This window comes from Lampetra fluviatilis, chromosome 59 (genome assembly GCF_964198595.1).
Source record: "Lampetra fluviatilis chromosome 59, kcLamFluv1.1, whole genome shotgun sequence".
Classification (NCBI taxonomy): domain Eukaryota; kingdom Metazoa; phylum Chordata; class Hyperoartia; order Petromyzontiformes; family Petromyzontidae; genus Lampetra; species Lampetra fluviatilis.
Genome location: NC_136333.1, coordinates 2,291,757 through 2,319,745, shown reverse-complemented (window position 1 = coordinate 2,319,745; position 27,989 = coordinate 2,291,757). Strand labels below are relative to the sequence as shown.

The 27,989-nt window shown below is 54.7% G+C and overlaps 1 protein-coding gene across 1 annotated transcript in view; it reads left to right on the top strand.

The window, feature by feature from the left end:
* LOC144950780 (chromodomain-helicase-DNA-binding protein 1-like) overlaps positions 1-27,989 on the top strand; it is a 54,380-nt gene that overhangs the window by 10,406 nt on the left and 15,985 nt on the right. Inside the window, exons 3-24 of the mRNA XM_078880869.1 lie at positions 416-650; positions 2,156-2,245; positions 3,382-3,452; positions 3,755-3,913; positions 4,937-5,062; positions 5,433-5,566; positions 6,003-6,423; positions 7,444-7,544; positions 9,173-9,217; positions 13,083-13,261; positions 13,469-13,596; positions 15,950-16,040; positions 17,242-17,367; positions 18,113-18,202; positions 19,223-19,413; positions 22,387-22,575; positions 22,935-23,094; positions 23,903-24,055; positions 24,852-24,923; positions 25,635-25,784; positions 26,748-26,896; positions 27,612-27,708. Of these exons, the coding sequence (XP_078736995.1) occupies positions 416-650; positions 2,156-2,245; positions 3,382-3,452; positions 3,755-3,913; positions 4,937-5,062; positions 5,433-5,566; positions 6,003-6,423; positions 7,444-7,544; positions 9,173-9,217; positions 13,083-13,261; positions 13,469-13,596; positions 15,950-16,040; positions 17,242-17,367; positions 18,113-18,202; positions 19,223-19,413; positions 22,387-22,575; positions 22,935-23,094; positions 23,903-24,055; positions 24,852-24,923; positions 25,635-25,784; positions 26,748-26,896; positions 27,612-27,708 (3,157 nt within the window). The remainder of the gene's footprint in view (positions 1-415; positions 651-2,155; positions 2,246-3,381; positions 3,453-3,754; positions 3,914-4,936; positions 5,063-5,432; positions 5,567-6,002; positions 6,424-7,443; positions 7,545-9,172; positions 9,218-13,082; positions 13,262-13,468; positions 13,597-15,949; positions 16,041-17,241; positions 17,368-18,112; positions 18,203-19,222; positions 19,414-22,386; positions 22,576-22,934; positions 23,095-23,902; positions 24,056-24,851; positions 24,924-25,634; positions 25,785-26,747; positions 26,897-27,611; positions 27,709-27,989) is intronic.

Genomic DNA, 27,989 nt, shown 5'->3' with positions numbered 1-27,989 from the left:
AAATTGAGGTAAACTAAGCGCGGAATCTAATTTATCGTGATGGGGGTTTTGTTTTTTGGTGCTATCACTGGTGACCGGGCTGAGGGCTATCAACTCATCGCACTTGAGAACCCGGTTTGATTGCAGGAAGTGGCTGATGAAACCGGGACTCAAACCTAGAAACCTGGACTCAAACCCAGGTTCTCGGCTGTGCCGCCCAGCTCGGCGCTCATCAGCCACTCGGTCACCCGCTCGGTTTTGTAATTAATTAATGCCGTGATCATCACCTGTGGCAGATGGTGCTTGTGTCATTTTTGTAGCGGCGAGTTTGTTTCTGTAGATGTTGTTGTAATTGTTGTTGAGTTGTAGTTCCGGTGGTGGTTGCGTAGTTGCTTGCCCTGATCCCCCGCCTGCCTCCACTCCGCGTTTCCCGCAGCAGCGCCGTCTCTGAGGACGACAACCAATCGGCTTCCGGCTCGGAGTCTGGCAGCCAGTCGGAGAGCGGCGATGACTCGGGCAGCCAATCGGAGAGCAGCTCTGGCGGCTCCGGTGGCTCGGGAGGCTCCGGGGGCTCGGGGTCTGAAGGGGCCACCTCGAGAGGGGATGGCTCACCGGGCCAGCGCCAAAACCGGCGGCCCTCGCGCAAGGAGCGACTTGCCGACGTTAAGAAGGTAACGCCGCTTACGCTCACACCCGAGACCACAGTGGTTGAGGCTGAGCGAGGTGGCCGTAACGAACCAGTTGGTGGATCACACACAGATCACCACCACTTTCATGGTGGTGATGATAATGGTGCTGCTGCTAGACTAGCGGCTCCAAGCCCGTGGGCACGCGAGTTGATTGACGGTGGTCGATGTTGAGATCTTTAAATTTTTAAATATCGTTTCACACGAAGCTTTGCCTTTCCTAGTTTCAGTGAATGTTAAATACGTTTTGGTTGTGATTGGCATTCAACAAACCCTTTGCAAGGAGTATAACTGGTGTGCTGCCAGATGACCTCATCTGCCAGGATGTTCACAAGGTAGTGCACTGCCCGCTTTCTGGATTTCCATACCGAAGACTAGTTGGCACTGCCACACGGCGCTGATGTCGCACTTGGAATGTAATTGGGAGAAACCAAATGAGCCGTGCATTGACAACCTCCGGCGGGGTGCCGCGTGGGCTCTGGACATGGCCCACAATTTCTGTTCGCGAGACCCATCCTAAAGTCACAGGGTCCGGTTCTACAGGAGAATCTATTGAAGCTGGCGACAGCGTGCCGCTCCTATTGAGCCCTGTGCTCGGTCAACTGCTGTGAACACAAAGGCCTCTTTACAATGACAGAACTGTGTCTCGGCTTGTGTTTGTGCTGATGTATGGCCCGCTAAAACTTATTTTGAAGTCCTGTTTGGCTCTTTGGACAAGTTGCCATGAGGTGTGGGTTGGGCACCCCTGCACCCCCCCCCCCCCGGCTAAATAAAACAGCAAAAACTGTGCTCAGAGACAAAAAGCGGGCAGTGACAAACTGGGATGTTCTTGACATGTCTGTTGGTGTAGGGGATTAAGAGGTTTGATTCATTTGTTTGTCCGCTGCTTGGAGAGGTGAATAATTGGGATGTTTATGAGGGGTGGGCGATTTTAAGTGCTTGTTGTGGACAATGTAAACAACCAGTTATTGTTACAGGGACTCCTCTACTTACGAACGAGTTGGGTTCCAGAGGTCTGTTCGTAAGTCCAACTTCGCTCCTGCCGATTCCAAACGTGTTGTACGGCGTGTACACTAAACACGGGGAATGGCTTTAAAAGTTGTATAATCTCCTGTAGATGTAGATGCCACCGGTACATCACGTTCCGCAGATGTAGATACCACCACCGCCATCTATTGCGCGGCGGTTGAACTTTCGAATCTCGGTCCGAACAGGCAACTGGACATACAAGCAGGTTTGTTCGTATCTCAAAGTTCGTAAGTGGAATGTTCGTAAGTAGAGGAGTTCCTGTATTATAAGGACAAGGTTTCTCACCCGTGTCGGGGGGTGTGGGAAACCCCAGCTCTGCTCTTGCTCCCGTCCCTCTGCACCCCTCTATCCCCCAGCTCTTAACCCCCTTACCTAACTCCCCCCCCACCCACCGCTCCCTCCTGTCAGAGGGGGCTGTCCTGGGAAGGGGTCCATGATGACGGGGGGCTGTGTGTTTGCAGATGTGGGAAGAGTTCCCTGATGTTTATGGGGTCAGGAGGTCAAACCGTTCGCGTCAAGAGCCGTCTCGTCTAGATGTGAGCCGGGTGGAGGTAAGGCCATGTCGTGGGAGACTGGGTGTCGCGGGTGGGTGGGGTTGGTGGGGATTGGGGGGTGGAGGTCGCCGATTTAAAGGAAGGTGCGACTCGAATGACAAACAAGCTCTCTGGTAGACGTGCCTAGCCCGTGCCGCGTCCTGGGGTGTCCCACAGACCTGTGAAGCTGTATTAGTTCCATGAGAGACACTGAAGTTACGTGAAAGCTGGGCGGGTGGGGGCTTCAAGGTTCAGATGGCCGAGTCGGCGCCACCGAGTAAAAATACCTGGGTTTGAGTCCAGGTTTTCAGCTGCCTGTGATTCTCCCTGGTTGAAAAATGTAGCCAGCTCATGATCTCGGCCGGTTCGCCCCAAACGCGTGCCCCTGACGACGTGGGTAAAGGGGACCTAAAGTGGCGACGTCACGCTCTCTTCTTGGGGCCGTTCCTTGAGAGTTCCAATTGGAGATGGGTTTTTTTCTACTCCAGCGGCACAGTTAAGACTAGAAGGGGGGGTGGGGCGAAGAGAGCAAAGTATGAAGAAAAGATAATCAAATTGTCTTGGGGCGTGTTGCCGTGACGTCGCTCCAGTATGTCGTTTGCAGTGACATGAGCGGAGCGAAGTACGGCACCGGCGCTTGACCCGAACGGGGGTCGCTTGTCGCGTTTCCGTTGCGTGTTCTGTTCAGTGGGGTAGGGGGGGGGTCCACCCGGTTTAAATCTCTTTCGACTCCCGCATCGCTACGTGCTCGGTGCGTCTGCTAATCTCCGGGTAAACCCAAAACAAAAACTAGCAGCGCACGTTTACCGTGTTGTGAGCTTCACTGAAACTGGCAAAGTCTCAGGTTTGCATGTTTTTGTTAGTCTTGCCCCCAGCCCCGCTCCGCTTTGCTCATGCTTGCGATGATCAAACCCAAACTCGCGCACCCGGTCGCTCGCTCGCTCATCCCTGACCCTGCCTGGCAATCGAGTAACGAACGAAGCTGCGAACTCTCTGTCGCACGTCTCTGAACGCGGCCTGCCAAGATGGGAGCGGTTTGTCGGCGCTGCGTCTCGGTGAGCTGCCGGCGACCGGCTCTGGCGGCAGGCCCCGCGGCTGGCGCGTGGCTGGCCTCCGGCTGACGTGCGTGCATTGGTGTGCGTGCTGGTTTCCAGGAGGGCACCAGCGACGACGACTCGGAGGTGGACTCGCCCAAGCAGAAGGGACGTGCCAAGCGGAGACCTGAGTAAGAACGCCACCGGAAGCGCGCTTGTGTTTATGGCGCTGCGGCGAAATTGATGACTGCAACGACCGTCCGGCCGACGTATCGCTGCCGGGTGCTGCTGTGCGCTTTGTTAGACGCGTGGGGTCCATTCCGTTTAGGTCTACGGAAGTGTATTTTGAGTTGAAGATGTGCACCCTGCACCACCGACTGCTGCTCCAGCTTCTAAGCTCTTGACTAGGGTACATAGGCACTGCTGCTGCGCATAGATGGAGGCAATAGCAGCGCCGTTGACACAACCCCCCCCCCCCCGCGTGCTCTCCCAGTGAGGACTGGCAAGCATCCGGAACGGGTGACGACGGCGTGGAGGAGGAGGAGGAGGAAGAGGAGGAGGAGGAAGATGACAGCAGCGAAGGGAGTGCCTCGGACTACGAGCCCCAGAACAAAGTCCGGTCGCGGCGTCCTCCGCCCAAACCTCCGGCCAGGTACCCCGGCAGAAGCCCTCGCCCCCCCCCCGCCAAGCCAGCCGTGGGGTGGTGGTGTGGGGAGGGTGTTGAGGATGCTGATGCGGCGTGAGTGACTAGCTGCCAATCCTGAGTGGCCTGCTGCGCTTATGTGTATATGTATGGTGAGCTTCTTTCGCACAGTACGCAGCCAACCGTGCTAATGGGAGGTGTTTTGCATTAGTGACTGTAACTGTGGCAGTTTGTGCGACTGTGGCCAAGTTTCCTTTGTGCGACTGTGGCTTTGTGCATGACCGTGACTATGGCTGTGTATCGCAAGAGTGGCTGCGTGTTGCACGATTGACATGGCTGTGTGCGTGTGTAAAGTGGCTCTGTGTCTGTCCGTGTGTGTGCGTGCGTGACTGGCTCTGTGTGTGTCCGCGTGTGTGTGTGGGGAGTGGTGGCGTAGTGGTTTGCGCGCTGCGCTATAAACCCAGTGACCTGGGTTCGAATCCCGCTCACGGCCAACGCCAGTGACGATTATCTGAACCGGTCCCGGGCCTCCCCTAGGTCGATTCAGCCTCAAATGAGTACCTGATGCGGTGTGTAAACATCGCCACTGGGAAGACGAAGGTGGCCACCCACCCCCCCGTGTGCCGTGCCGGCCTTCGTAGGTGTAACTGACTTGCCCCAGTCTGTTAAGGCTATGCAGGGGATCTTTGTCTATCTATGTATGTTGAATTTATTTGTCACCGTACGAAGCCAACCGAGCTTATCGGAGGTGCGGGGGAAGGACATAAAACTAAACACAAAAAGCTGTTTTAAATAAATTAGTTTTCAATCTACGTGATTTCAAAGTGCATAGCTCCGGTGGCGTGCTAATATCCGAAGGAAGAGCGTTCCAGACGACCGCAGAAGCGCGTGTGAAATTGTGATACGGTGACGGTCTTTGTTCGAGGTTTAGCCAGAAGCTGCTGCAAGGACGGAGACCGCCGTCTTTATGCGAGACGCTTAGCTGAGTTATCGCGTGAGTGACCTGTGGGCTGTGCGCGTGTGCGTGCTCAGACCGCCGACTCGTCGCGGGACCCCCAAGAAGACGCCCAAGAAACGTAAGAAGAGCGAGTCTTCCGACGACGAGGACGATGTGACGCCCAAGAGGCAGTCGCGACGGCAGGCGACGGTGAACGTGAGGTGGGTCGCCCGCTCGGCCCGCCTTGTCATGCTGCCACTGCACCGCCGCCTCCCGAGATCGCCCTCCTCCTCGTCTTCCACGATGCTCGCGCCGTCATTAATGATTTTGAAAATTAAATTGTACGGGAAGAAATAAACGGGACGCGGCAGTTGCGCCAGTTGCTTTGCATCCCCCACGGGCAGCGTGCGTAACGAGCGTAGCCGATCTCCCCCAACCAGGAGTTGAACTCGCAACCAAATCCGTCCATCGCAAGCCTCTCGCTCCAGCGCGAACTAACCAACCTGGCTCGGCTGCTGCCAACGGCTGCTCGCTATAACAGCCCTTGTCCCCTGTGACCAATGGAGACGCTGCGTGTGCGTGCGTTCTCAGTTACAAGGAGGACGATGACGAGGAAACGGACTCTGATGACATCATCGAGGTGACGGAGACGGCGCAGCAGGCCGAGAGCGAGGAGTTCGAGATGATCGAGCGCGTCATCGACTGCCGCGTCGGGCGCAAGACAGGTGCGTGCGTGTCCTCGTGTGCGTGTCCTCGTGTGCGTGCGTGTCCTCGTGTGCGTGCGTGTCCTCGTGTACAATGAGGGTGTGGGAGGAGTGGTCGTGTAGCAGTTGGCGCGCTGAGCTTTGAATCTGGCGGCCCGAGTTTGATTCCCACTCACGGCCAACACCAATGATGATTATCTGAACCATTTTTGGGCCTCCCCTCGGGCGACTCGGCCTAAAACACCATCAAGGAGACAAAGGTGGCCGTGCGAGGTGCTGGCAATCCCCACCTCCTCGCGTTCCGTGCCAGCCTTCATAGGTGCTCTAACAGCACAAGTCTGTTCAAGGTTACACGGGGGATCTTTGGAATTGGTGGACCGTCGTGGTCCGCTCGAGCGACTCGACCACCCGGGTTTGTGAACGGTTTCCCCTCCCTTGTGCCGCTCGCCACGTGCAGCCGTGGGTGCCGCCACCACCATCTACGCGGTGGAGGCCGACGGAGACCCAAACGCTGGCTTCTTGCCCGGCGAGGACGCCACTGCCGCCAAAGCCGCCACCACCGCCGCTGCCTCCGCCGCAACTTCCACCGCAACCGCCGCCGCCACCACCACCACGAAGACCCCCGCCGATAGCACCGAGGCGACCGCCGCGACGGACGGCGGTGAAGCCGGCGACGACGCTGACGCCGATGGCGGCAGTGCCCCGGCGGACGGCGTGAGCGGTGCGAGCGGCGGCGGCATTCAGTACCTGATCAAGTGGAAGGGCTGGTCCCACATCCACAACACGTGGGAGAGCGAGGACACGCTGCGGCAGCAGAAGGTGCGCGGCATCAAGAAGGTGGAGAACTTCCAGAAGAAGGAAGAGGAGATTTCGCAGTGGTGAGTGAGGACAGTCGCGGTCGGGCCGTGCGAGTGTCTCTTCTGCATCGTCATTGCCCCACCCCCCCTCTCCATTTTCCCCTCCCATATTCCCCCTCCCCCCCACCCCTTTGCGCCAGCCAGGGTTTCACGATCGTGGTCGATGTGCGTAGTTAATTTTGAGTCCTGCGGGGGGGTGGGGGGCAGTTGAAACAATGGGGTACGTTTTATCATCTTCTGGCTTCTGTCGATCGAGTGATACAATTGGGTGACACCGTGATGACACGATTAGCTGGGTTGTGTGTGGTGGGGTAAAGTGTGTGCATGCCAAGGTGTCTGGCCAGCCTGGAAGAGTAGGCCAAAATACCCAATGCAGGGACTCCTCGACTTACAAACATTTGAACTTTCCGAGACACCAACAAACCTGTCCCGTACGTCCAGTTGCCTGTTCGGAACGAGAGTTGTAAGTTCAACCATTGCGTAATAGATGGCGGTGGTGGCATCTACATCTGCAGAACGTGATGAACCAGTGGCATCTACATCGACAGGAGGTTATACAACTTGTTAAGCCATTCCCCGTGTTTAGTGTACACATGCCGTGCAACATGTTTGGAATCGACACGAGTAAAGTTGGACTTACCAACAGACCTCTGGACCCTAACTCGTTTGTAAGTAGTGGAGTCCCTGTAACAATAACTGGTTGTTTACATTGTCCACAACAAGCACTTAAAATCGCCCACCCCTCATAAAGAACCTCCCAATTATTCACGTCTCCACAAGCAGCGAACAAACAAATGAATCGAACCTCTTAATCCCCTACACCAACAGACATGTCAAGAAGAACATCCCAGTTTGTCGTTTGTAAGTAGTGGAGTCCCTGTATCTAAAGTGATCTTTGGGCTATAAATGAACAGCTGCTGCGGTGTGTAAACATCAGCATTGGGGAGACGAAGGCGGCTGCGGCGTGTGTGGTCCTGTCCACACCCCACGCTTTAGTGTGTGGGAAGGATCTCTCTACCTTTTGTTTGTTTTATCTCGCAGGCTGTCGATGGCTTCCCCGGAGGATGCCGAATACTACAGCTGCCAGCGGGAGATGTCTGCCGACCTCTACAAGCAGTACTGCGTGGTGGAGCGCGTTATAGGTGAGGGACGCTCCTGAGAGCGCTGCCCCGGGGATTGCGCCGCGCTACGTGGGGTTGGGGGAGGTCAGATGAGGGAAGCCGGTCTTGTGCGGACTTGTGGCAGGCGCGTTACCAAGTAGGGCTACTTGTTGTTGTGAGAATTGTTAGTTTGTCGTCCTTCCCCCCCCCCCCCGCAACTCCGATTAGCACGGTTGCCTACGTACGGTGCGAAATAAGTTTTACATACATACGACTTGTCGGCAAGCTTAAACTAAACGCATTTTATTTTACCAGGTAAGGCCCACTGAGCTATGTAGTTATTTTTCAGAAGCGACCTTGCCACAAATGGTAGCTCTACGAAGTAGCCTATCATCGTGTGGAAATGTATAACGGCCAAGTAGTCTCTAAGTGCGTGATGTCGATTAAAAATTTGGAGGGAAAAACCGGAGAACTCCCAAGTATACAGCAGGCGGCGGTCATGATTTAATGCACGGCCTGCTGCATATCAAATTGCGTGCACGTGACCATTTAATTTGTTTGGCAATGTCGGGTGGTGGAGGGTTTCCCGACATTCACTTGGCCCCTTACGGGGCCTCGCCCGACCATCGTGAATGGTGACGCAGGCCGTGTTCGGGGTGGCGGGCAGGCCTCGGATCAGCGCCGGTGCTGCTGAAAATGCCGAGTTCGAATCCAGGTTAAGGCCGTCACCTGCAATTTACGCCGAGTTCTCAAGAGGTCGCGACTTGAATCTCAGCCCAGTCACCAATGGCCACGCAAAAATCTCGACAAGTGTTGGCCTGGTTTTTCACTTCACGTGGCAAAATTCCGCAAGAGTTTGCGCACGTATCAAAAAGAATGGTTTCACCGGCTTGCCGTGAATTGCTTTTCCACGGCAGGGCTGCGTGTGGGAACGTGGGCCCCTAGTGTTGCAGCTAAAAGGGTCACCGGAAAGGGTCCCTCGTGATAGTTTTCTACTTACGATGGAGATGCGTTACGATGACCCCATCGTAAGTCAAAAAATATCGTAAGTCGAAGATGGCCTAGCCTACCCAGGAGTCTTAAAGAATGGTGATAATTTAGCAAAACAGAGCAATTTACAGTACCGTACTGTATACACTTTCTACTGTATGTATTTATTAATTACAATACTGTATTGCACAGTAAAATGTAAAGTAAAAAAACAAGGTTAATTGTTAGCCTACCTATATGAACTGCAATTTAATAGAAAGTTTTTTCAAGAAACAATCCTATCTGCTATAACATGCATTGAACGTATTGTATCGTGGTAACTCTAAAATGAAATCGCTAAAGCTACGTATCATACATGCATTGAACTTATCGTTCGCTGCTGCGTTTGCCTGCCGCGCGAAATTTTTAATATTTAACAATTTTGTCGTATCGCTATCGCCATGGTAAGATCGAAATATCGTAAAGTCGGACCATCGTAACTCGGGGACCATCTGTAGTTCCCCGACATCCACTTCTCGTAACGCACGGGGCAACGCACAAAGGATGCTCCATATCGTGACAACACTGCGATCGCACAATGGGAATTAAAATGGGGGAGGGGGGGAATAAATAACGATAACCGAAGTGCACGAGTGTGGAGGAGTGTGCTCATCGTTGTTGTCTTCCTCTTGTCGTGCCAGCAATGAAGACTAGTAAGTCTGCTCCGAGTCACACTGACTCCCTGTGTAAGTGTCCGAACAATTCTCTTGGTCTCTCTCCGCCTTGGCTGATACCCCCCCCAACCCCGCTCTCTTACCCTTCGCCCACCGCTCTCCCTCCTCCGCTACCCCCTCTCTTCGCTTGTGCAAATCACGCACGCATGCCCCCCCACCGCCACAATGGCAGTCTCCTCAACTCCCACCAACCTTAACCCCCCCCCCCCCCCTGACACCCGCCTAAGCCTTTGCTACGATTTGGCACTGGGCCCTTGCTGTCAGCAACTGTGCGCGGTAAAACGAAAGTTCGCTCGCCTCGCGCTTAATAAGGCCGCGATACGTAACCCCCCACCACAGCGTGCGGTTGCCTCCAAAGGTTACCTGGAACAATCCCCACCCGGGTTTGGCAATTTCCAATCAGGCCTCATCCAGAGGTAGGGGGGGCGGGGTTCACGTGGACTAACCGAGGCGGGTTGCGTGCATTCGAGGCTTAGCGGCCGTTCGCCGGGCACGCTTTTCGACAAACACCCTGGTGCTGACGGAACCCCACCACCACAGTTGCTCACGGTAACCACCGCGTGCGCGAGTTGCTGGTGACGATCGCCCAAATGTTTCACGCGGTTGCCGTGGCCCTCCTAGGCGTATTGATCCGGTTGGCTGCGGCGCCGCGTCTTTTCCTTTGCTCTCGTTTGCGGCGCTGCGAGGTTTCGGTGCCCTGCCTGGCTTGGTTTGTTTTGGCGCACACGCACTCCCTAACGCGCGGTAACTTCTGCGGGGGTTGGTGGATCGTGTAAAGACCGCCGTCGGTGTGGCGTTACACTCCTCCCGGCCTATGGGGAATTATGGCCAGTGGACGCGGGAGAGCCGGCGGAGGCGGGGGGGGTTAGGGCTACTTGGCATGTCTGTATGTCGACTTGGGTTTCCTACACAAACTCCCAGTTTCCTCACACAAGCCAAACACTCGTTAGTATGGGAATTGGCCATAACTTCCCAATGTGGGGGACCCTCAGGAACTTCCATGTCTACGCCCCCCCCCTCCCACTTTCACCAAAACCAGCATTGACCAGCATGGAGACTTTCGTCCAGCAGCGGATAGATGAAGGGGCTGTGCGTGCACATCCAGGCCATCCAAGAGCGAGGCTGTCGCTGGGATCCTGGCTGATGGGGTTTCTGTTGCTCGTGGGATACTGGCAGCGGGCGGTTTACTTTGTCTCGACGGCGCAGTGCGAGTTAGGGCCCCCCCCCCCCTTCCTCCGAGAGCCTGGGGCGGAGTTGTTTGGGGGAGGTATAGAAAGTGGGTGGGTGTGGAGGCAACTTGCACCTGGCACGGGGGAGCTGTCTGGCCAACGTTTACCCCCCCCCAGCACTTTTATTCCACGACGTCCCAACTCATCGCTACCAGCAACGTGTAGGACCAGTTTCCACGAAGATCCGATCTCTACCCTCCCCCCCTCTCGCCCCCTCGTCACGAGGAGCGAAACCTCTGACATTGTGCCAATTTAAAACACGTGTCGAGTTTAGCTTGCGAACCCTTTGCTTAAGAACGGAGGTGCAACGAGCCGATTTTGGGACGCGGGCAACGTTTACCTCTTTCTCGCAAGTTGGTGGGCGACACCAACTCCCGGCACAACCTACGCAGTCGCAGCGTTAGCTCCGCTTGCGGCAGGCAGTGCTCTCATGAGGCAGGGCGAGGTGGGGTAGGGGGGGGGGGGCTCTCGCGGGGCATTGTGGGATTTGTGGTCAATGCATTCCGAATGAGCACGCCGCGTTTTCTTCGCAAACATGCAGCAACTTGCTGCCACTTGGTACCGATCGTTGTGCTCTGACGCAGGGTAGCGGCGCCTTCCATCCGACTCCATAACAGTTGCTTGTAGTTGGAGACTTTCCACCGGGCGGGGAGGGGGGGCTAATTTGCCTGAGATGCTCAACAAAGTGAACTGGCGAGCGGCGTTGACTGAACTGCAGTTTAATTCTCGCACCCCCCCCCACTCCAGCTGAATGGAATTCAAAACTACCAAAAATAGATGAATCGCATTCTTTCTGTCAACTATCCCCCAACCGTCTCGGGCGCTCGCAGACAGGATCTCAGACTCTTTGCGGGTTATAGTTCCTACCGGGAGACCCCCCCCTCCCTCCTTGCTGCTGCTGTGGAGTCATCGACCGGCGCCGGCCACCACCCCGCACTGACAAACGCAGCAGCTTCCTCTGCGGCTTCGATCAATTGCATGGCCTGCCTGCCTGCTGCCCGCGCGCCGCACCTTCCCCCTCCGCTCACCCCCTCCACCGCAGCCACTGAGCTTCAAGTCTCGTAGACTGGGCGCGGAACGATCCACCGATAAAAAATAATAATATTAAAGTCGGTTTATAGCACGCACAACAGACGCGCCCACCCGCCGGTCGAGCCTCGATCGTTGGCGCTTCTTTACGCGAACGTTAGGGACGGAGCCGAGGTCACGAGCGCGACGGGAACGGACGAAGCGGGCGCACGCGAGGCGCAGAACGAGAGACGGGCACGATCGATGCCCGCCGAGCAAATGCCAAAAACGAGGCCGAAAATAACAAACGAGACGGCACGACAAAGGCAGAAAGGAGTCGATTATTGAATTGACAATTTGTGACAATGCGGGGTGGGGGGGGAGATGTGGTGCGTCGTTCCATGCCCACCTCAGGATCCTTCCCTCGAAATTTCTCATCGGCTCTCGTCGCGCCTCTCGATTCTCGCCGTGCCTCCGATTTGGCACGGTTGGCTATGTACGGTGCGAAAGAAGTTAAACATATACAGGCACGCTGCCCATAGACTAACACTACCCATACACTCAACACTGCACCTCCAATTAGCACGGTTGGTTACGTTCTACCCATAGATTTGCTACTTACAAGATGTTCTGCGTTGGTAATTTTGCAAACCGTGCCCCGGTGTCCATGGGATTGGCGCTCAAGGGCCGATGGTTTACGGAGCGAGTGCCCCCCTGCAATTCGCCGCCACGCATGCGCTGGGTCCTGCTTCGTGCAGTCGTGTGGCAGCCTCCGCTTTCTTGGCTTTGGTTTTGAATATTTATTAATCATTAATTTGTGGCGCTGCTTCAGTTGTGACGGCATGAGAGCCCTGACGGCGAAGTGAACGTGCGCGCGCGGCGTTTGCTCCGTCTCGAAGGCGCCTGAGCGAAAATACTGAAAATCTGCTAAATATTTGACCACGTGTGAAAAAGAGCTGTGTACAGCTCATCGGATTCCACCAGTATATGAGTAAATATTGTGATTCTGAAAGCGCCCCCATCGAGCCGCGTGCTGCCTGTGCTTGTTCATGCCGATGGCTGTGTGCTGCCTTGCCGGCCGTGTGCTGCCTTGCCGGCCTTGTTACGTTTTTGAGGAGTAGGCGTGTGGATGGATCTAGGGCCCTGGCTTGACAGAGTGATTATCGCGGCCTTGGTGAAGCAGAGTTATTCCTCTGCGCGGGCCCCTTGAAGTGCAGTGCACTTGTCATTGTCATCCATGTCCTAAGGACTTGGTTCCCCACCCACCGTGCATTATAAAAATTTGGTAATCCCTGGGTAAAAACGATTTTCGCCAAACGTCGGCGCGTCCTTCCTCTCGTCAGGCCATGGAGTCACCGATTCCCACCCGCGCGCCCACACACCGCTGCCACCGATGCTTTCCGGGCCTCGTTCGTACCGAGCGGCAGATCCGGTGCCCAATCGCTTGCCCGACCGCGAGCAGACGCGGCAAAGTTCCGGTACACGGCCGCCGTAGCCGCGTCGTGAGCGGACCGCGATTCGCGTTGCCGCTGCCTGCGGCTAAAGCTGCTGCGGTGGAGTAGCACCCCCCCCCCCCCGCCAAGCGTTGTCCGAGCGAGGTTGTGACGCGCGTGCGTGTGTGCGCATTTGGCGACGGGCAGCGCACGTGGGCCACAAGTCGACGTCGGGCCACCCGGACTACCTGTGCAAGTGGCAGGGCCTGCCCTACGCCGAGTGCAGCTGGGAGGACGGCGCCCTCATTTCGCGCAAGTTCCAGCACTGCATCGACGGCTACATGGCGAACCTCCGCTCCAAGACGCTCCCCACCAAGGAGTGCAAGGTGAGCCTCTCCGCGCCAGCAACGGCGGTGCCCGCTGTGCCATGCCCTACATGAACAACAGCAGCGGCACCCACCGTGCCGTGCCCTACACGAACAATAGCGGCGGCGGCAGCAGCACTACTTAGTGTGATGGTTGGCACAATTGTCTCGCAATGCAAGGGTCCAGAACACTAAATCGTCGCCTCACTGTTTCCTCGGCGAGCGCAGGCGCTGAAGCAGCGTCCGCGCTTCGTGGCGCTGAAGGATCAGCCGCCGTTCGTGGGCGGCGTCGACTGCCTGGAGCTGCGGGACTACCAGCTCGACGGCCTCAACTGGCTCGCGCACTCGTGGTGCAAGTGAGACGCGCATGCTCGCTTGCTCGCTCACTCACCCGCCTTCCTCGCCAACTTGTTCATTCGCCCGCACGCTCGCCCGCCCGCCGGCCCACTCGTTCACCACACCTATTTTCTAGCTAACTCGCTAGTCCGCAAGCAAGGCTACTCACTCGCTAGCCCTCTCGATAACTCGCTCATCCACAGAACATTAGCCAACTCTTTCATCCGCCCGCTCGCCCTCTCATACTTGCTTGATAACCCACGCACGCACTAGCCTGCTCACCCACTTGCAAGCCCACTCGCGCAACTTAATTTTCCCGCCTGCTGGACAACTTTAGAGGCCTTTCTGTGGCCGCTGTCCAGCCGGCTCGTACACTCGATGAGGCCCCGATGCTCTTTGTCCATAGAATGTCAGTTTCAATAGGCACACGCTCAAACCAAAACTATTTCACTAACTTTGTGTTTTATCAGGTAAGTGGGGGGTGGGTGGCCCACTGAGTTTGTAGCTCTTTGTCACAAACGACCTGCCCACAAACGATAGCTCAACGAAGTGGTTTATCACGTGGACATTTATAGCAGCCAAATAACTCTCTAAAACGCAAATTGATTCTAAATGTGGAGGGCAAAACCGCAAGACCCGGAGAATAATCCTGTTGACCACCGTGGGAGAGACACAGAAGCTCCGAATATACCGGCGTGCCAGGGTTTGGGATCGAACCAACGAACTCCTGCGTACACGGCGAGCTAGTTAACCTGTTGCTACCGTGGCACCCGCAGGCTTATAGAGTTTTTGTTGTACTTAAGAGGCTTCCTCGAGACTTTGTGGTGGCACTCGGCGCCGGTATTTGGTGGCGCTGCGTAGAGTACACGCTTGCGTTGATGCGCGCCGCGTCGGCACCGATTTTTTTTTACCTTCTTACAAAATCCTCTTTGTCCCTCGGTGAGCGGTGAAGATGAATCGCGAGGTTCCCCTCGAGGATGATGAGAGCGGCATAATGGAGCCGCTGGCCCGTGGCGCCCCCCGCCCCCCCCACCCCCTCCTGTCACGCGCTGTCAATAAAGAAAGCGCCGATGGACGTGTGCGTGGTGTGCGCGCGTGGGGAGCGTTTGCTTAGCGGTTAGCGTAGTGCGCTTACAGAACATGGCTTTCCAGAGCCCTGTTCCTGCTCGCAGCCAAATAACGGTGGCGAATATTTGGACCGTTACGGAGCCTCTCCCTCGAGGTTGACTCTGCCTTAGATGAGTGCCAGGTGTGTGTGCGAACATCAACACTGGGGGAAAGACAATCGTGTTGTGACGGTTCCACTTGAAGACGGAAGCTTGTGGTGCCTCCGAAACGTGGTGATTTATTATTTTATTTATATTATTATTTATATTAATTTTATTTTTATTTATTTTTTACCTACGTGACTTTACCGAAAAAGCCTACGAGTATAGGGTGGGGGTGACGGCGGCGGCAGGGGTCTTTGTGCGCGTGTGGTTTTTCTCGTTGGTGAGATGTACAAGGGCTGCATTGGTAGCAGAGAGAGAATCGATGGGCGTGGATGTCTCTCCACCTTGATCGGTCGTCGCAAGGTTCTCCGCAAGCCGTCTCGTCCCGCCGCACAATGGCAGATTCCGTGGCGTCGCTGTGGAGCCATGGCGACAGACATGCAGATCGTATGCTAATGCTCCGCGGAAGTTGGCATGGCGGACGAGAAAAAAGTGGGATTTTTTTTTTTTACAAATAAGGCAGTGCACGAACGAGACCAGTGATGATTAACTTTTAAAATGGAACTGCGACCACGAAGTAGGGAAATTCATCATTGCTTTGGGCGAGTTGGGGGGAGGGGGTTCGCGGGAGGCCACGGGTAAATTGTCACGTGTTTAGCGATCGTCCATCGCGGAGATACAAAGGCGGTCCGAGCATGCCCCACACTGAGCCAGACTCTCGTCGCGTGCCACGCTGCCCGTGGTTGGTGCGCCCCATAATATCTCGTTGATTTCAGCCGCATGCAGCTGGATCACTGTGCTTGGTGTGTGCGTGTGTCGGCGCGTGCATACGTACGGGCGTGTGCGTGTGTCCGTGTGAGGAGCGGAAGTGTAGCGGTTGGCACGCTGCGCGACGAACCCAGCGATGCGGGTTCGATTCCCGCTCACGGCCACCAACACCAGTGATAATTATCTGAACTGTTAGTGGGCCTCCTCTAGGTTGACTCGACCTTAAATGAGTGCCTGATGCAGTGTGTAACATCACCACTAGGGAGACGAAGGCAGCCAGGGAATGGTGCTGGCCACCCACCCCCCTCGTGTGCCGTGCCGGTCTTCATAGGCGCTGCTCGTTTAGCAGCACTTGCTATACGGGGGATCTTTGTCTTTGTGCGCTCGTGTGCAGAGGCAATAGCGTGATCCTTGCCGATGAGATGGGGCTGGGCAAGACGATCCAGACCATCTCCTTCCTCTCCTACATGTTCCACTCGCACCAGGTAACGTTTCACTTCGGTTTTTAGTTTAATATATTTAGCCGTTGGCATGGTTTGTGCAAAATTTCATTTCTCGCAATCGCTGCGGAGGAACCACAGACGGGCGAGAGCTGTAAGGCGGCAGTAGCAAAGGCGGTGGTGAAGCCAGCACTACCAACAATTGGCAATTGCCCACTAATTCTCGATTTGAAGCTTTCGTGACTGCAAGGATTCATACTCGTTGGTTTTTTCGGTCAAGTCACGTAGGTGAAAAATGTAATGAATGTAAAACAACTAAATTAAATCACGACGTTTCGGGCGCAACACAAGCGTCCGTCATCAGGTGGGAATGCTTGTCATGCGCCCGAAACGTCCGGATTTAATTAAGTTGTTTTGTTTTATTTTTTACCTACGTGACTTTACCGACAAAAACAGAGTACAATTGCCCACTCTCTGCCTTCCCCTATATAGGAAGATGCTTTCGGCCAATTGGACTGCTTTCATACACGTGGAAAGGAATCGGCGCTCGGCGAAAACCCCACATGTGAGAGCGCAACGAAGCAACGATCGGTCCCATACAAAAGGGACATGATAGTAGTCCGCACTTTGCTGTGCCATTTTCTCCTGGCGAGGCCAGGCTATAGCTCCGGCTCGATGCCCGCGACAGGGGAGTTTCGCCGCAACTTTTGTGTGACCCACCAACCCCTCACTGCTGCCTCCACAGCGCTAGGTGACAGAATCTGAATCTTTATTTCGACCGCGGGAGGGATCGGAGCTATGTAGCTCTTTTTCACGGATGGTCCAGAGTATGGCCGTGTCGGCGAGTTACAACAAGCGATACGCAAACACGATAGAGGCCACTCACCCCCCATTCCTTGCCTCTCCACAACCGTGACGCACAACGCGACGCAAGGCACGACCAAAATAGAACCCGACGGCTTTTATCTTGCACATAAACGTTACTGGAGAGACGGCGAACGACCCGGTGGCGATGGAGTCCCTTTCCCCCCTCACCGCCGTACCAAATTCGTGTTTGTGGCGATGGATAAAATCTCGTTTGCGGGGCCATTCCTGAAGTTCTCGGCCCCACGAAGGGGGCCGTAGGTTCTTCGACCCTTGCTCCCCCCCCCCCCCCCCCCCCACGTGTACCCACTGCTCGCCCACGGTGTCAGTCGCCTCTACCCATAATCCCCACACCCTGTTCTCACCACTCTTCCTCCTGTAGGTGTACGGGCCTTTCCTGCTGGTGGTGCCCCTATCCACCGTCACGTCCTGGCAGCGGGAGTTCGCGACGTGGGCGCCCGAGATGAATGTGGTGGTGTACCTGGGCGACATGTCGAGCCGCAACGTGGTGAGGACGTCGCCGCCTGGCGTTGACGCGTCGTAATGTGCATGCATTACTCGTGTACATAATCTGCATGCATGTACGTACATAATGTTCAGGCATAATGTGAGTACACATGATGTACGGTACATCTATTCTTATATTTTGATACTGGCAAGGGAGGTCACATGATGTAGCTGCATCCTCTGGTCTCGGCACGTAGATTCGTGACTTTACCGAAAGACCCAAAGAATATATGTGGTTAATGCAGACATGATTCTTTGCCAAAGGTTTCAATTTGGTGTTTTAACATCTTAACACCTATTCTTGGTTCTTTCAGTAAAGTCACGTAGAAGGGAAATAATACAATAATAAAAATATTAAACGATAAAATGATTCTCACGACGTTTCGACTGCAACACAAGCAATCATCATCAGGTGTGAAATCCACAGCAAGAAAATGTTTTTGCTGTGTGTAAAATTTTCTTGCTGTGGATTTCACACCTGATGTTGATTGCTTGTGTTGCAGTCGAAACGTCGTGAGAATTTTATTGTTTTATATTTTTATTATTTCCCTTCTACGTGACTTTACCGAAAGAACCAAGAATATGAATCCCTGCAGTCACGAAAGCTTTAAATCGAAATCTTAACACCTGTTTCGTTGCCAGAAAGGGTAAAACGTATTCTTATCTGTAAATTGTTATTGAAAGCGACGTCGGGATGACTGCCACTTGCTCGCCAATGTTGCTGACGTGTCTGCCCCCTGCCATAGATTCGGGAGTACGAGTGGATTCACCAGCAGACCAAGAAACTCAAGTTCAACGCCCTGGTCACCACCTACGAGATCCTGCTCAAGGACAAGGTGCGCACTCGCTCACTCCCTCGCACAGCCCGCCCTGGCAGTCCGCGACGGAGGTGTTGTTGTTATAGGGTGGCGCAGCGGTGACGCTCGTACCTGACGGCAAAGAGGGATTGGGATTCGATTCCCAACTCGGGGGTGCCTCTCTCCGTGTGGACTTTGTATGTAATTTTTTCCGCTCCCATAACTTTAACAAAGACGAAGATCCCCCATGTAGCCTGTATCAGACTCTTGAGGCAAGTGCTGTTAGCGAGCACCTATGAAGGCCGGAACAGCACGAGAGGGTGGGTAGCCAGCACCACGCCTCCCCAGTGGCGATGTTTACTACACACCGCACCAGGTACTCATTTGAGGCTTGGTCAACCTAGGAGAGGCCCAGGACCGGTTCAGATAATCGTCACTGGTGTTGGCCGTGAGCGGGAATCGAACTCTGGTCGCCGGGTTCGTTGTACAGCGCGCTAACCGCTACACTACCGCTTCCCATAACTAAACGCACACACACACGCACACAAAAACGTTACTGGTATTGGCCAAACATCCCAATGCTGAAAAATCACCTTTCGTATTGCTCAATTGGGATCGCACACGTAACAACGTCGCCACCTGACTGCGAAAGCCTGGCAGGACTCTGTGAAAAGATTCTTGAGAATCGGCCCCTCTCCTCTGGGATGTTTGTGGCCAACTCCGTGAATGGGTGTTCATCCACGCGGGAGGAGGAAACCGGAGAATCCTGGGGGGGGAGTAACAATCGATCCTCTTCGGATGGACATCAACCCACTTGCTGTACCGCTCGCCATACCCTGGCAAGCCGGGAGATGGCCGCGCTCGATGCCTACGGACAGCGGTGAGGAGCGAGTTTTTCCTCGGAATGTGTGCCCCCTGAACCTTTACCCATCGCCTCCCAGAGCGTGTGGGATCGCAGCACTTGCGCTTACGTGGCGCAGCCTCGCAGCCAGCGTCCTGTCCGCTCGCGCAATGACCGGGGTGAGGGGGGTTCCTGTCCTTGTCCGCCGGTGAGTGCAGACTGTGCTGGGCGCGGTCAACTGGGCCTTCCTGGGCGTGGACGAGGCTCACCGGCTGAAGAACGACGACTCGCTGCTCTACAAGTCGCTCATCGAGTTCAAGACGAACGTGAGGCTGCTCATCACGGGGACGCCGCTCCAGAACTCGCTCAAGGAGCTCTGGTCTCTGCTGCACTTCATCATGCCCGACAAGTGAGTGCACGCGCCGACGGCAGGAGCGGGCAGGTTTGCTGCTGTACAAATAATCGTACAGTAGACTCGTAGGCTTTCGCGACCAATATTATTGATAACGTTTTTGGGTTTAGATCGCGTTATTTATAAATGTGTCGTAACCCTCCACCACCCGACACGGCCAATCAGTAAAAAATTGCCCGATGATGCTGGATGCAATTTCCAGCGAAACGTCGTACTCAAATTGTAAATGTTGTGGTTTCACTCTTCAACACACCGGTGGGCTAAAGCAGTGAACTATTTGTCTTTTGTCAACGTGACATTTTTTTACTGATTGGCCGTGTCGGGTGGTGGAGGGTTACGACACATTTATAAATAACGCGATCTAAACCCAAAACGTTGGTTATGAATACAGTAGACTCTCCATTATACACGTGCGGTTTATCCGATTTGCTGATTCAAAGCGCAAACTGAGGTTTTGACAAATTAACAAGTCGTGGATTTACCCTTAAGCCCAAATTAATATTAACATTGCTATTCTTGGAAATGTTTATTACAAGTTACATGCTTAAGCCAAACAAATATGTTCTGTATTCTTGGTTCTTTCGTTAAAGTCACGTAGAAGGGAAATAATATAAATATAAAACAATAAAAATTCTCACGCCGTTTCGACTGCAGCACAAGCAATCATATGTATATTATTTTATTATTTGCCTTCTACGTGACTTTACCGAAAGAACCAAGAATATGAATCCCTGCAGTCACGAAAGCTTTAAATCAAAATATGTTCCGGTTAATCCGAAATCCGCATGATAGCCTCTGCAGTGCAACAGTTGCATATCTTTACTGCAGTGGGGGGCGGAGTTTGATGTTGATTGGCATGGCTCTGCTATCCAACTCGGTAGGCCGAGTCTTCTGCTGTGCAGGAGCGGGAAATTGTTATTATCACTGCACACCCGCATCGACCGATCGTTAGTTTTTGGCAAAGAGAGCCGCGAAAAATTATTTTTTTCGATTATCCGCAATTTTTAATTATCCGTGGTCCTCTCCGTCATTAGCGCGGATTATCGAAAGTCTTCTCCAGGTGTATTCTTTGGGTCTTTCGGTCAAACCACGTAGATATAAAAATATATAAAAAATATCACGACGTTCTGATTGCAACACAAGCAACCATCATCAGGTGAAAATATATAGCGGGAGTGCTGCTCAGGCAGGAACATTTATTTATTATTAATTTTCTAACTACGTGGCTTTACTGAAAGACCCAAATAATATGAATTCCTGCATTCGCGAAAGCTTTAAGTCAAAATCTCCAGGTGGTTGTGCGGTAGCGTCCGGTTTTGCAAATGCCTCGCGCAATCCACAATCACGGGGCGTGCGTGCGCACGGGTCGATTAAGATGTTATATCAGCCAGTGAGCGTTTATACAAACGTGGGAGAAAACAACCCTACGCGTGCGAGGGGGCAACCCCACTATCCCGTACAGATCCGGGCGTACGTGCTTACACCACGTACACCATTCCGTGAGCACGTGACACCAGTCCCCTTGGCTATCGGTCAAATTCCGAGTGGATTTTAAGATACTGCTATGAACCTATAAGGCTTTAAAAGGGGCTCACCCCACATTAATTGCAGGAACTAAATCATTTATATATTCCATCAAGGTCCTTGAGGTCCTTCTGATCTCCAACTGCTCAGCACTCCCAGGTCTCGGTTGTGCTGTTTTTGCGATCGGGCTTTTGTTAGCTTGGCACCCAACGCCTTTGCCACTTGAAATCATGAAATCGGAGTCTGTAAATATATTTAAGTCAGCTTTGAAAACCCTTCTTCTCTCTTTAGTTTGGTCGGTTTCCCCCTGGTTCTGTTTTCATTTCCCGCTTTCCATGCATTGCGCATTGGGACCTAGGGATGGAATTTCACGATTTGACGATGACGGTAAAACCTCGGCTAGCTGCAGTCATGGGTGGGGGGGGGACCTGGTCTGCTACGGCGTAAAGAAATCCTCATAAATCATGAAAATTATTCCAGTGATACTGTGAAACCTTGCATACGCATTTACAATTTACAGTAGAACTCCTCTTAAGAACCACCCCTGTTAATGACTAATCGCTTAACGACAGGCATCCGTATAGCCCAATGTGTAGTGTATAGTAGTGTTGTGTATAGTGTAACACATTCCTGCGGAGGGAGCTGGTAGGAACGTTGGGTGGCTCGGTCAATGGCCAGGGTCAACGGCGGCGTGGTGTATTCCACAAATATGCCCGACTGAGGGTGGGCACAAGCCGGCGTGAGTAGGTTAAACGTTGAGTTTATCAGGGCACCACGGGGTGACCAGCCCCTCCCCACCCAGCCCCACCCCTCCCAGCCCCACCCAGCACCTCCCCACCCAGCCCCTCCCTCCCCACCGAGCCCCTCCCTGCACGACGGACGGACACAATAATCCCCTGTGGGCTGGTGTAACCAGGATTTTCCTACCAGTAATAGTGTAGAGTAGAATCACTCTAAACCAGCACGCCTGTAACGACTAATCGCTTAACGACCGGCATCCGTAGAGCCCAATGTGTTCGTTCACTGACCATTCCCCTGTTAATGACAAGCTGTTGTAGGTACAGTAAATATTAATGCATTTATTAATCGTGTTCCTTTTGATGTGTTTATAATGTTATTAGTACGTATGCATATCCATTGTATAAATAATAAGTACGTTTTTGAAAGAAAAAAAGTAACTTTTGATGCTATCGGAACTAATTATGCCTTTAACGTGCATTTGCTATACTCGCTTGACGACCAAATCACTTAACGAACGGTTTTGTGGAACCAATTACCATCGTTAGGAGGAAGGGTTCTGTTGTTTTAACGTTTCTACATTTTTACTCAAGTTACGAACCAACCGCTCGGACTAGCACGGTTGGCTACGTACAGTGCGAAATAAGTTCCAACGTACAATACAATAACAACTGCCCGCCCGCCGGCGGCGCCGTGTCGCGTGCGCAGGTTCTCCGCATGGGAAGACTTTGACGCGGTGCACGGCAGCGGCAGCGACAACGGCTACGTGAGCCTCCACAAGGAGCTGGAGCCCTTCCTGCTGCGCCGCGTCAAGAAGGACGTGGAGCGCTCCCTCCCCGCCAAGGTGGAGCAGATCCTGCGCGTGGAGATGACGCCACAGCAGAAGCACTACTACAAGTACGCGGCCACGCTCGCACCTCACGGGCTTGCTGAAGGGCCTTCCGTTCGATTCCCGACGAGCGAGGCCATCTCCCGTTCGCACGCGTAGCCTACTTCCTCGCGACCGACTGTCCTTGTGACCGACACCCTAGCGACTAACAGCCCTCGCGACCGACACCCTAGCGACTAACAGCCCTCGCGACCGACACCCTAGCGACTAACAGCCCTCGCGACCGACACCCTAGCGACTAACAGACCTCGCGACCGACACCCTAGCGACTAACAGCCCTCGCGACCGACGCCCTCGCAACCAACTAACGCCGTCGGCCGCCACACTCCCCCCCCCTCCCACCATTCCCCCCTTGTCCCCTCCCCAGGTGGATCCTGACGAGGAACTTCAAAGCGCTGAGTAAAGGCACGCGGGGCAGCACGTCGGGCTTCCTCAACATCATGATGGAGCTCAAGAAATGCTGCAACCACTGCTACCTCATCAAGCTGCCCGAGGACGAGAACGGGGACAAGCACGACATCTTGCAGGTGAGTGCCGCCACCGCCGCATTGAACCCACCCGGGGGGGCCTTGAGTTGGCCGCCCACAACGGATGGGGCAGTGGGAGGCCCGCCAGGTGTGTCCGGATCCCAGGGTTTTTGGAGCGGGCCCCACTTGGCAATGGCCCGCCGTGGGATAGTTGGGTAGGTGGGTAGGTGGGGTGGGTGGACAGTCGTCTGGCGGTGTGTGGATGGATGGGTGAGAGGATGGGTGGGTGGGTGGGTGTGTGGATGGATGAAAGTGAATGCAGGTGTGAGCGACTACTGAGTGGTTGAGTGGGCAGGAGTTGGTAGGTGGGTGAGTGGGTGGGTGGTCGAGTAGGTGGCTGAGCAAGTGACAGAGGTCGCAATCCTTGTGACCGATACCCGTACCCTACCCGATACCCGGCTACCCGTATCCAGCCGGGTACGGGTACCCGTTTGCGACCCTGGTGCGGCCGGGTACGGGTAAGGAATCAAAACCCGTTTGTGACCTCTGGCAAGTGAGTAGGGTCTGTTGGTTGGAAGAGGTGGGCATATTTGTGAGCGACTGGATAGACTGGTGGCTGAGCAGGGTGAGCAGAAAGGTTGACTTTCTCTATAGGCCAACCAATGGCAATCTGCCTACTACGCCTGTGGGTGTTTCAACCGTCGGACCCTCCGAGCCCACTCCGCCACCTCTACAACGACACGCATCTTTCATTTCATTATTTTGGCACGCACGTTGCCTCGCGTCTCTCCTCCTCACTCGCTGCCTCGTACCCCCTCTGTGCCCCCCACCCCTCCCCCCGGTTGGCACCGGCTGCCGCTGCGAGCAGTCACTGGTGCGCAGCAGCGGCAAGCTGATCCTGCTGGACAAGCTGCTGTGCCGGCTGCGCGAGACCGGGCACCGCGTGCTCATCTTCTCGCAGATGGTGCGCATGCTCGACATCCTCGCCGACTACCTCGCCATGAAGCACTTCCCCTTCCAGGTCAGGTCGCGCTCGCGTGCGTCGCGTTGCGTCCGTGCTCGTTCGTGTGCGTGCGAACGGGGAGGAGGGGGGCGGTTGGGGTTTGCTGAGCCGTTGCTGGAATTGAGGCCTTGTCCGTCCGTGGGTTTGATGAGTTATTTATTTAGTGGGTCGAGCATGAACGTTGTCGGTCATCTGTGAAAAAGAGCGCGATGGCTCATCGGATTCCTTGAGTGGAAATAAATATTCTGAACCAGGCTCGTCGTTTTTCGATGGCAAAATAAGCTGACGAGAACTTGGTCAAACGTCAGCAGTGATGGGTCCTATGGGAGGGACTTGTGCTGAAATGCGAATGTGGCGATTCCACCCTTGGCTCAGGTCTGCCGATCATTGCCCCCCAACCACCCACTAGGGGCATTTGAGCAGGGAGACATGAGGTGGAAATAAATAATAAAATCTGGTGGAAATTGGACACTCATTGTGCAGGAGGAGGCAATTTTGTCTTTAACGTTTAGGTCGCTGTAGACTTAACCCAAAATGTTATTCCCTTTTCCTGACGACGCAAGGAGCAATGGATACGAGTCGACCCGACCGGCGTGTCTGAGCCGCCAGGCCGCGTCGCCGCTCGCACGCCGTGTTGGCGGGCCCTCGGTTGTGCCGGGCGCCGCGGGCTGCCGTGCGACGCGTAACGCGCGTGTACGCTTGTGCCGTGTGACGCGTAACACGCGTGTACGCTTGTCCCGTGTGACGCGTAACACGTGTACGCTTGTGCTGTGCGACGCGTAACGCGTGTACGCTTGTGCCGTGTCTTCCACAGCGGCTGGATGGGTCCATTAAGAACGAGCAGAGGAAGCAGGCTCTCGATCACTTCAACGCCGAGGGATCGGAGGTGAGCAGGCGGTCCTCAGCCAAAGTAGCTCTCTGTGTACTGTGTGGTGCGTGTACCGTGTCGTGTGTGGTGCGTGTACCGTGTGTGGTTGTGTACTGTGTCGTGTGTAGTTGTGTACCGTGTGTGGTGTAGAATGTGCTCTGTGCACTGTGGTGTGTACTGTGTGATGTAGTGCATGCTGTGTGTGGTGTGTGCACCGTGTGTGGTGTAGTGCATGCTGTGTACTGTGTGGTGTGTGTACTGTGTGATGTAGTGCATGCTGTGTGTACTGTGGGGTGTGTGTACTGTGATGTAGTGCAAGCTGTGTACTGTGTGGTGTGTGTACTGTGTGATGTAGTGCATGCTGTGTGTACTGTGGTGTGTGTACTGTGTGTGGTGTAGTGCATGCTGTGTACCGTGTGGTGTGTGTATTGTGTGTGGTGTAGTGCATGCTGTGTACTGTGGGGTGTGTATACTGTCTGTGTGGTGTATTGCAAGTTCTGCACTGTTGGTGGTTGTGGTGCACGTACCTCTGTGTGGTGTAGTGTGTTGCGTGCTGTGCGCGGTATATTGTCCACTCTGGCGTAGTGTGGCGCGTGCTATGTGCGTGGGTTACGTAGTGCTGCTTGCCCTAGGGGGGGCCCCTCTGCACAATGGAGCGTGTTTGGCAAGACCTCCCCGTGCATTTGGTTAAGACGAGGCCGGCGTTTCTCCTCCGACCAATCCACGCAGGACTTTTGCTTCCTGCTGTCGACGCGCGCCGGCGGCCTCGGCATTAACCTGGCGTCGGCCGACACGGTCGTGATCTTCGACTCGGACTGGAACCCACAGAACGACCTCCAGGCTCAGGCGCGGGCCCACCGCATCGGCCAGAAGAAACAGGTGTGTGACCCCGTCCCCCAACCCCTGCATGACGAATTGCTCAATGTGTGGAGGGGTATGCATGCGGTTCCAGTGACATCGAAGTCAACAATACTTCGTCTTTATGATCGCACAACACATTCGTGCGGAGGGAGCTGAAAGGAACGTTGGGTTGCTCGGTCAATGGCCAGGGTCAACGGCGGCGTGGTGTATTCCGCAAATATGCCCGACTGAGGGGCGGGCACAAGCCGGCGTGAGTAGGTTAAACGTTGAGTTTTATAAGGGCACCACAGGGTGAGCAGTCCCTCCCCACCCAGCCCCACCCCTCCCAGCCCCACCCAGCCCCTCCCCACCCAGCCCCTCCCTGCACGACGGACGGACAGACACAATAATCCCCTGTGGGCTGGTGTAACCAGGAGGTTCCTACCAGTAATACAATTCTTATTGGTGTCTGTCTGGACTTCATTCCCAGTTTAGAGAATTGAAAATATCGATTTGACTGTCGTCAAAGTACCAAAGCATCTTTGTGGGAGGGTGGCAGGAAAAGTGCTGCCCCTCTCTCTCTCTACTGTGTGTGGACAAGAGGTCGCTTAAGGGGCCTCAGAAGTAGCTCCGTGATATCCGCTTTTGTGGGCCGTTCTCTAACACGAAGGGTCCGCACTGCTCTGGGAGAGGTCTGAACGGATACTTTGGGGGGCTGCGTGGGGAGGGGGGGCACCTTGGTCGGGGGGGCTGGGACGTCCAGGAGAGAGGGGGGGGGGGGCTTTTAGCGCGGGTTTTCAAGTTTAGCGAAAACCTTTCGATCCACTTGGCCAGTTTTCTCTCGGGGACGAGCTGCTCATACAGCATCGACACATTCACGTTGTGCGTTGTTTACGAGCGTTATAGCGCCAGCCCCCACCCCTCCCCCCACGTGGCGGACGGACGGGCAGGACTAACGCATCGACGCTTGTCGCACGTGGCGGGGGTGGCTTTCCGCCGCAGGTGAACATCTACCGGCTGGTGACGCGCGGCACCGTGGAGGAGGACATCATCGAGCGAGCCAAGAAGAAGATGGTGCTGGACCACCTGGTGATCCAGCGCATGGACACGACGGGCAAGACGGTGCTGCAAAAGGGCTCGGCGCCCTCCAGGTGCGTTGGGAGCTCAAAAACTATGAACTGGAAACTATTTAGTATTTTGCCAGGTATGTTATACGTGTGTTGAACTTCTTTCGCGCCGTACGTCGCCAACTGTGCTAATCGGAGGCAAGGGGGCTCTTTTTCATAAGCGAACCTGGCGATCGCAAATGATAGCTCAACAAAGTTGCTTATGTGGAAATTTATAGCAGCCAAAATACTCTGAACGCACGTTGTTAATTTTAAATGTGGTGGGGAAAACCCCGGAGGACCCGGGGAAAAATCCAAGCAACCACGGGGAGAGAAACGTGCAAACGCCCAAATATACAGGAGTCGGGGTCAAACCCACGACCTCCTGTATGCCAGGCGAGGAAGTTAACATCTCGCTTTCTGTGGGCTGCGGTGTGGTGAGGGGGACGTTGAATTCCTTGCACCAGGGCCCTTTCCACCCACCCACAGTGTGCCACTGAGACCCATAGATGACCCATAAACTGACTTGGAGACCTGTAGGCTAATATAGATTTTGGACTAGTATCGTACCCACAGACTAACGGAGAACCTATAGACTCGCATATTACCCTGGAGCCATCGGTCACGCAGGCAATGAAGGAGGGTGTGGGGGGGGGGCGGGGTATATCAGAGGGGGGGGGGGGGTGCCCCGCTGGAACCCGGGGCCGTGAGTTCCTCGCTCCCCCTGCTCACAGCGGCCTTGCGATGTCCTGCGCCGCAGCTCCACGCCGTTCAACAAGGAGGAGCTGGCGTCCATCCTCAAGTTTGGCGCCGAGGAACTGTTCAAGGAGGGCGAAGCCGAGGAACAGGATTCGCAGGTACGGACGCGGTGGCCTCCCCGTGTGCCCCTCACGGCAATGGCCAGGTGGTGGGGGGGCCACCAGCCCCCCCCCGCACCCTGGCGGCTGTCATCGTCTCGTTCCTCCCGGTCGGTCCTGCAGTTGCTTGAACACGTCGCCTGATGTAAATGTTGTAGGTTTACTCTCCAATAATACACCGATGTGCTGAAGTAGTAACTAATTGGCCCGCTTTGTTTAAGTGACAAACCTTACTAATTGGCTGTGTCGTGTGGTGGTGGGTTAACGATGCATTTAATTTA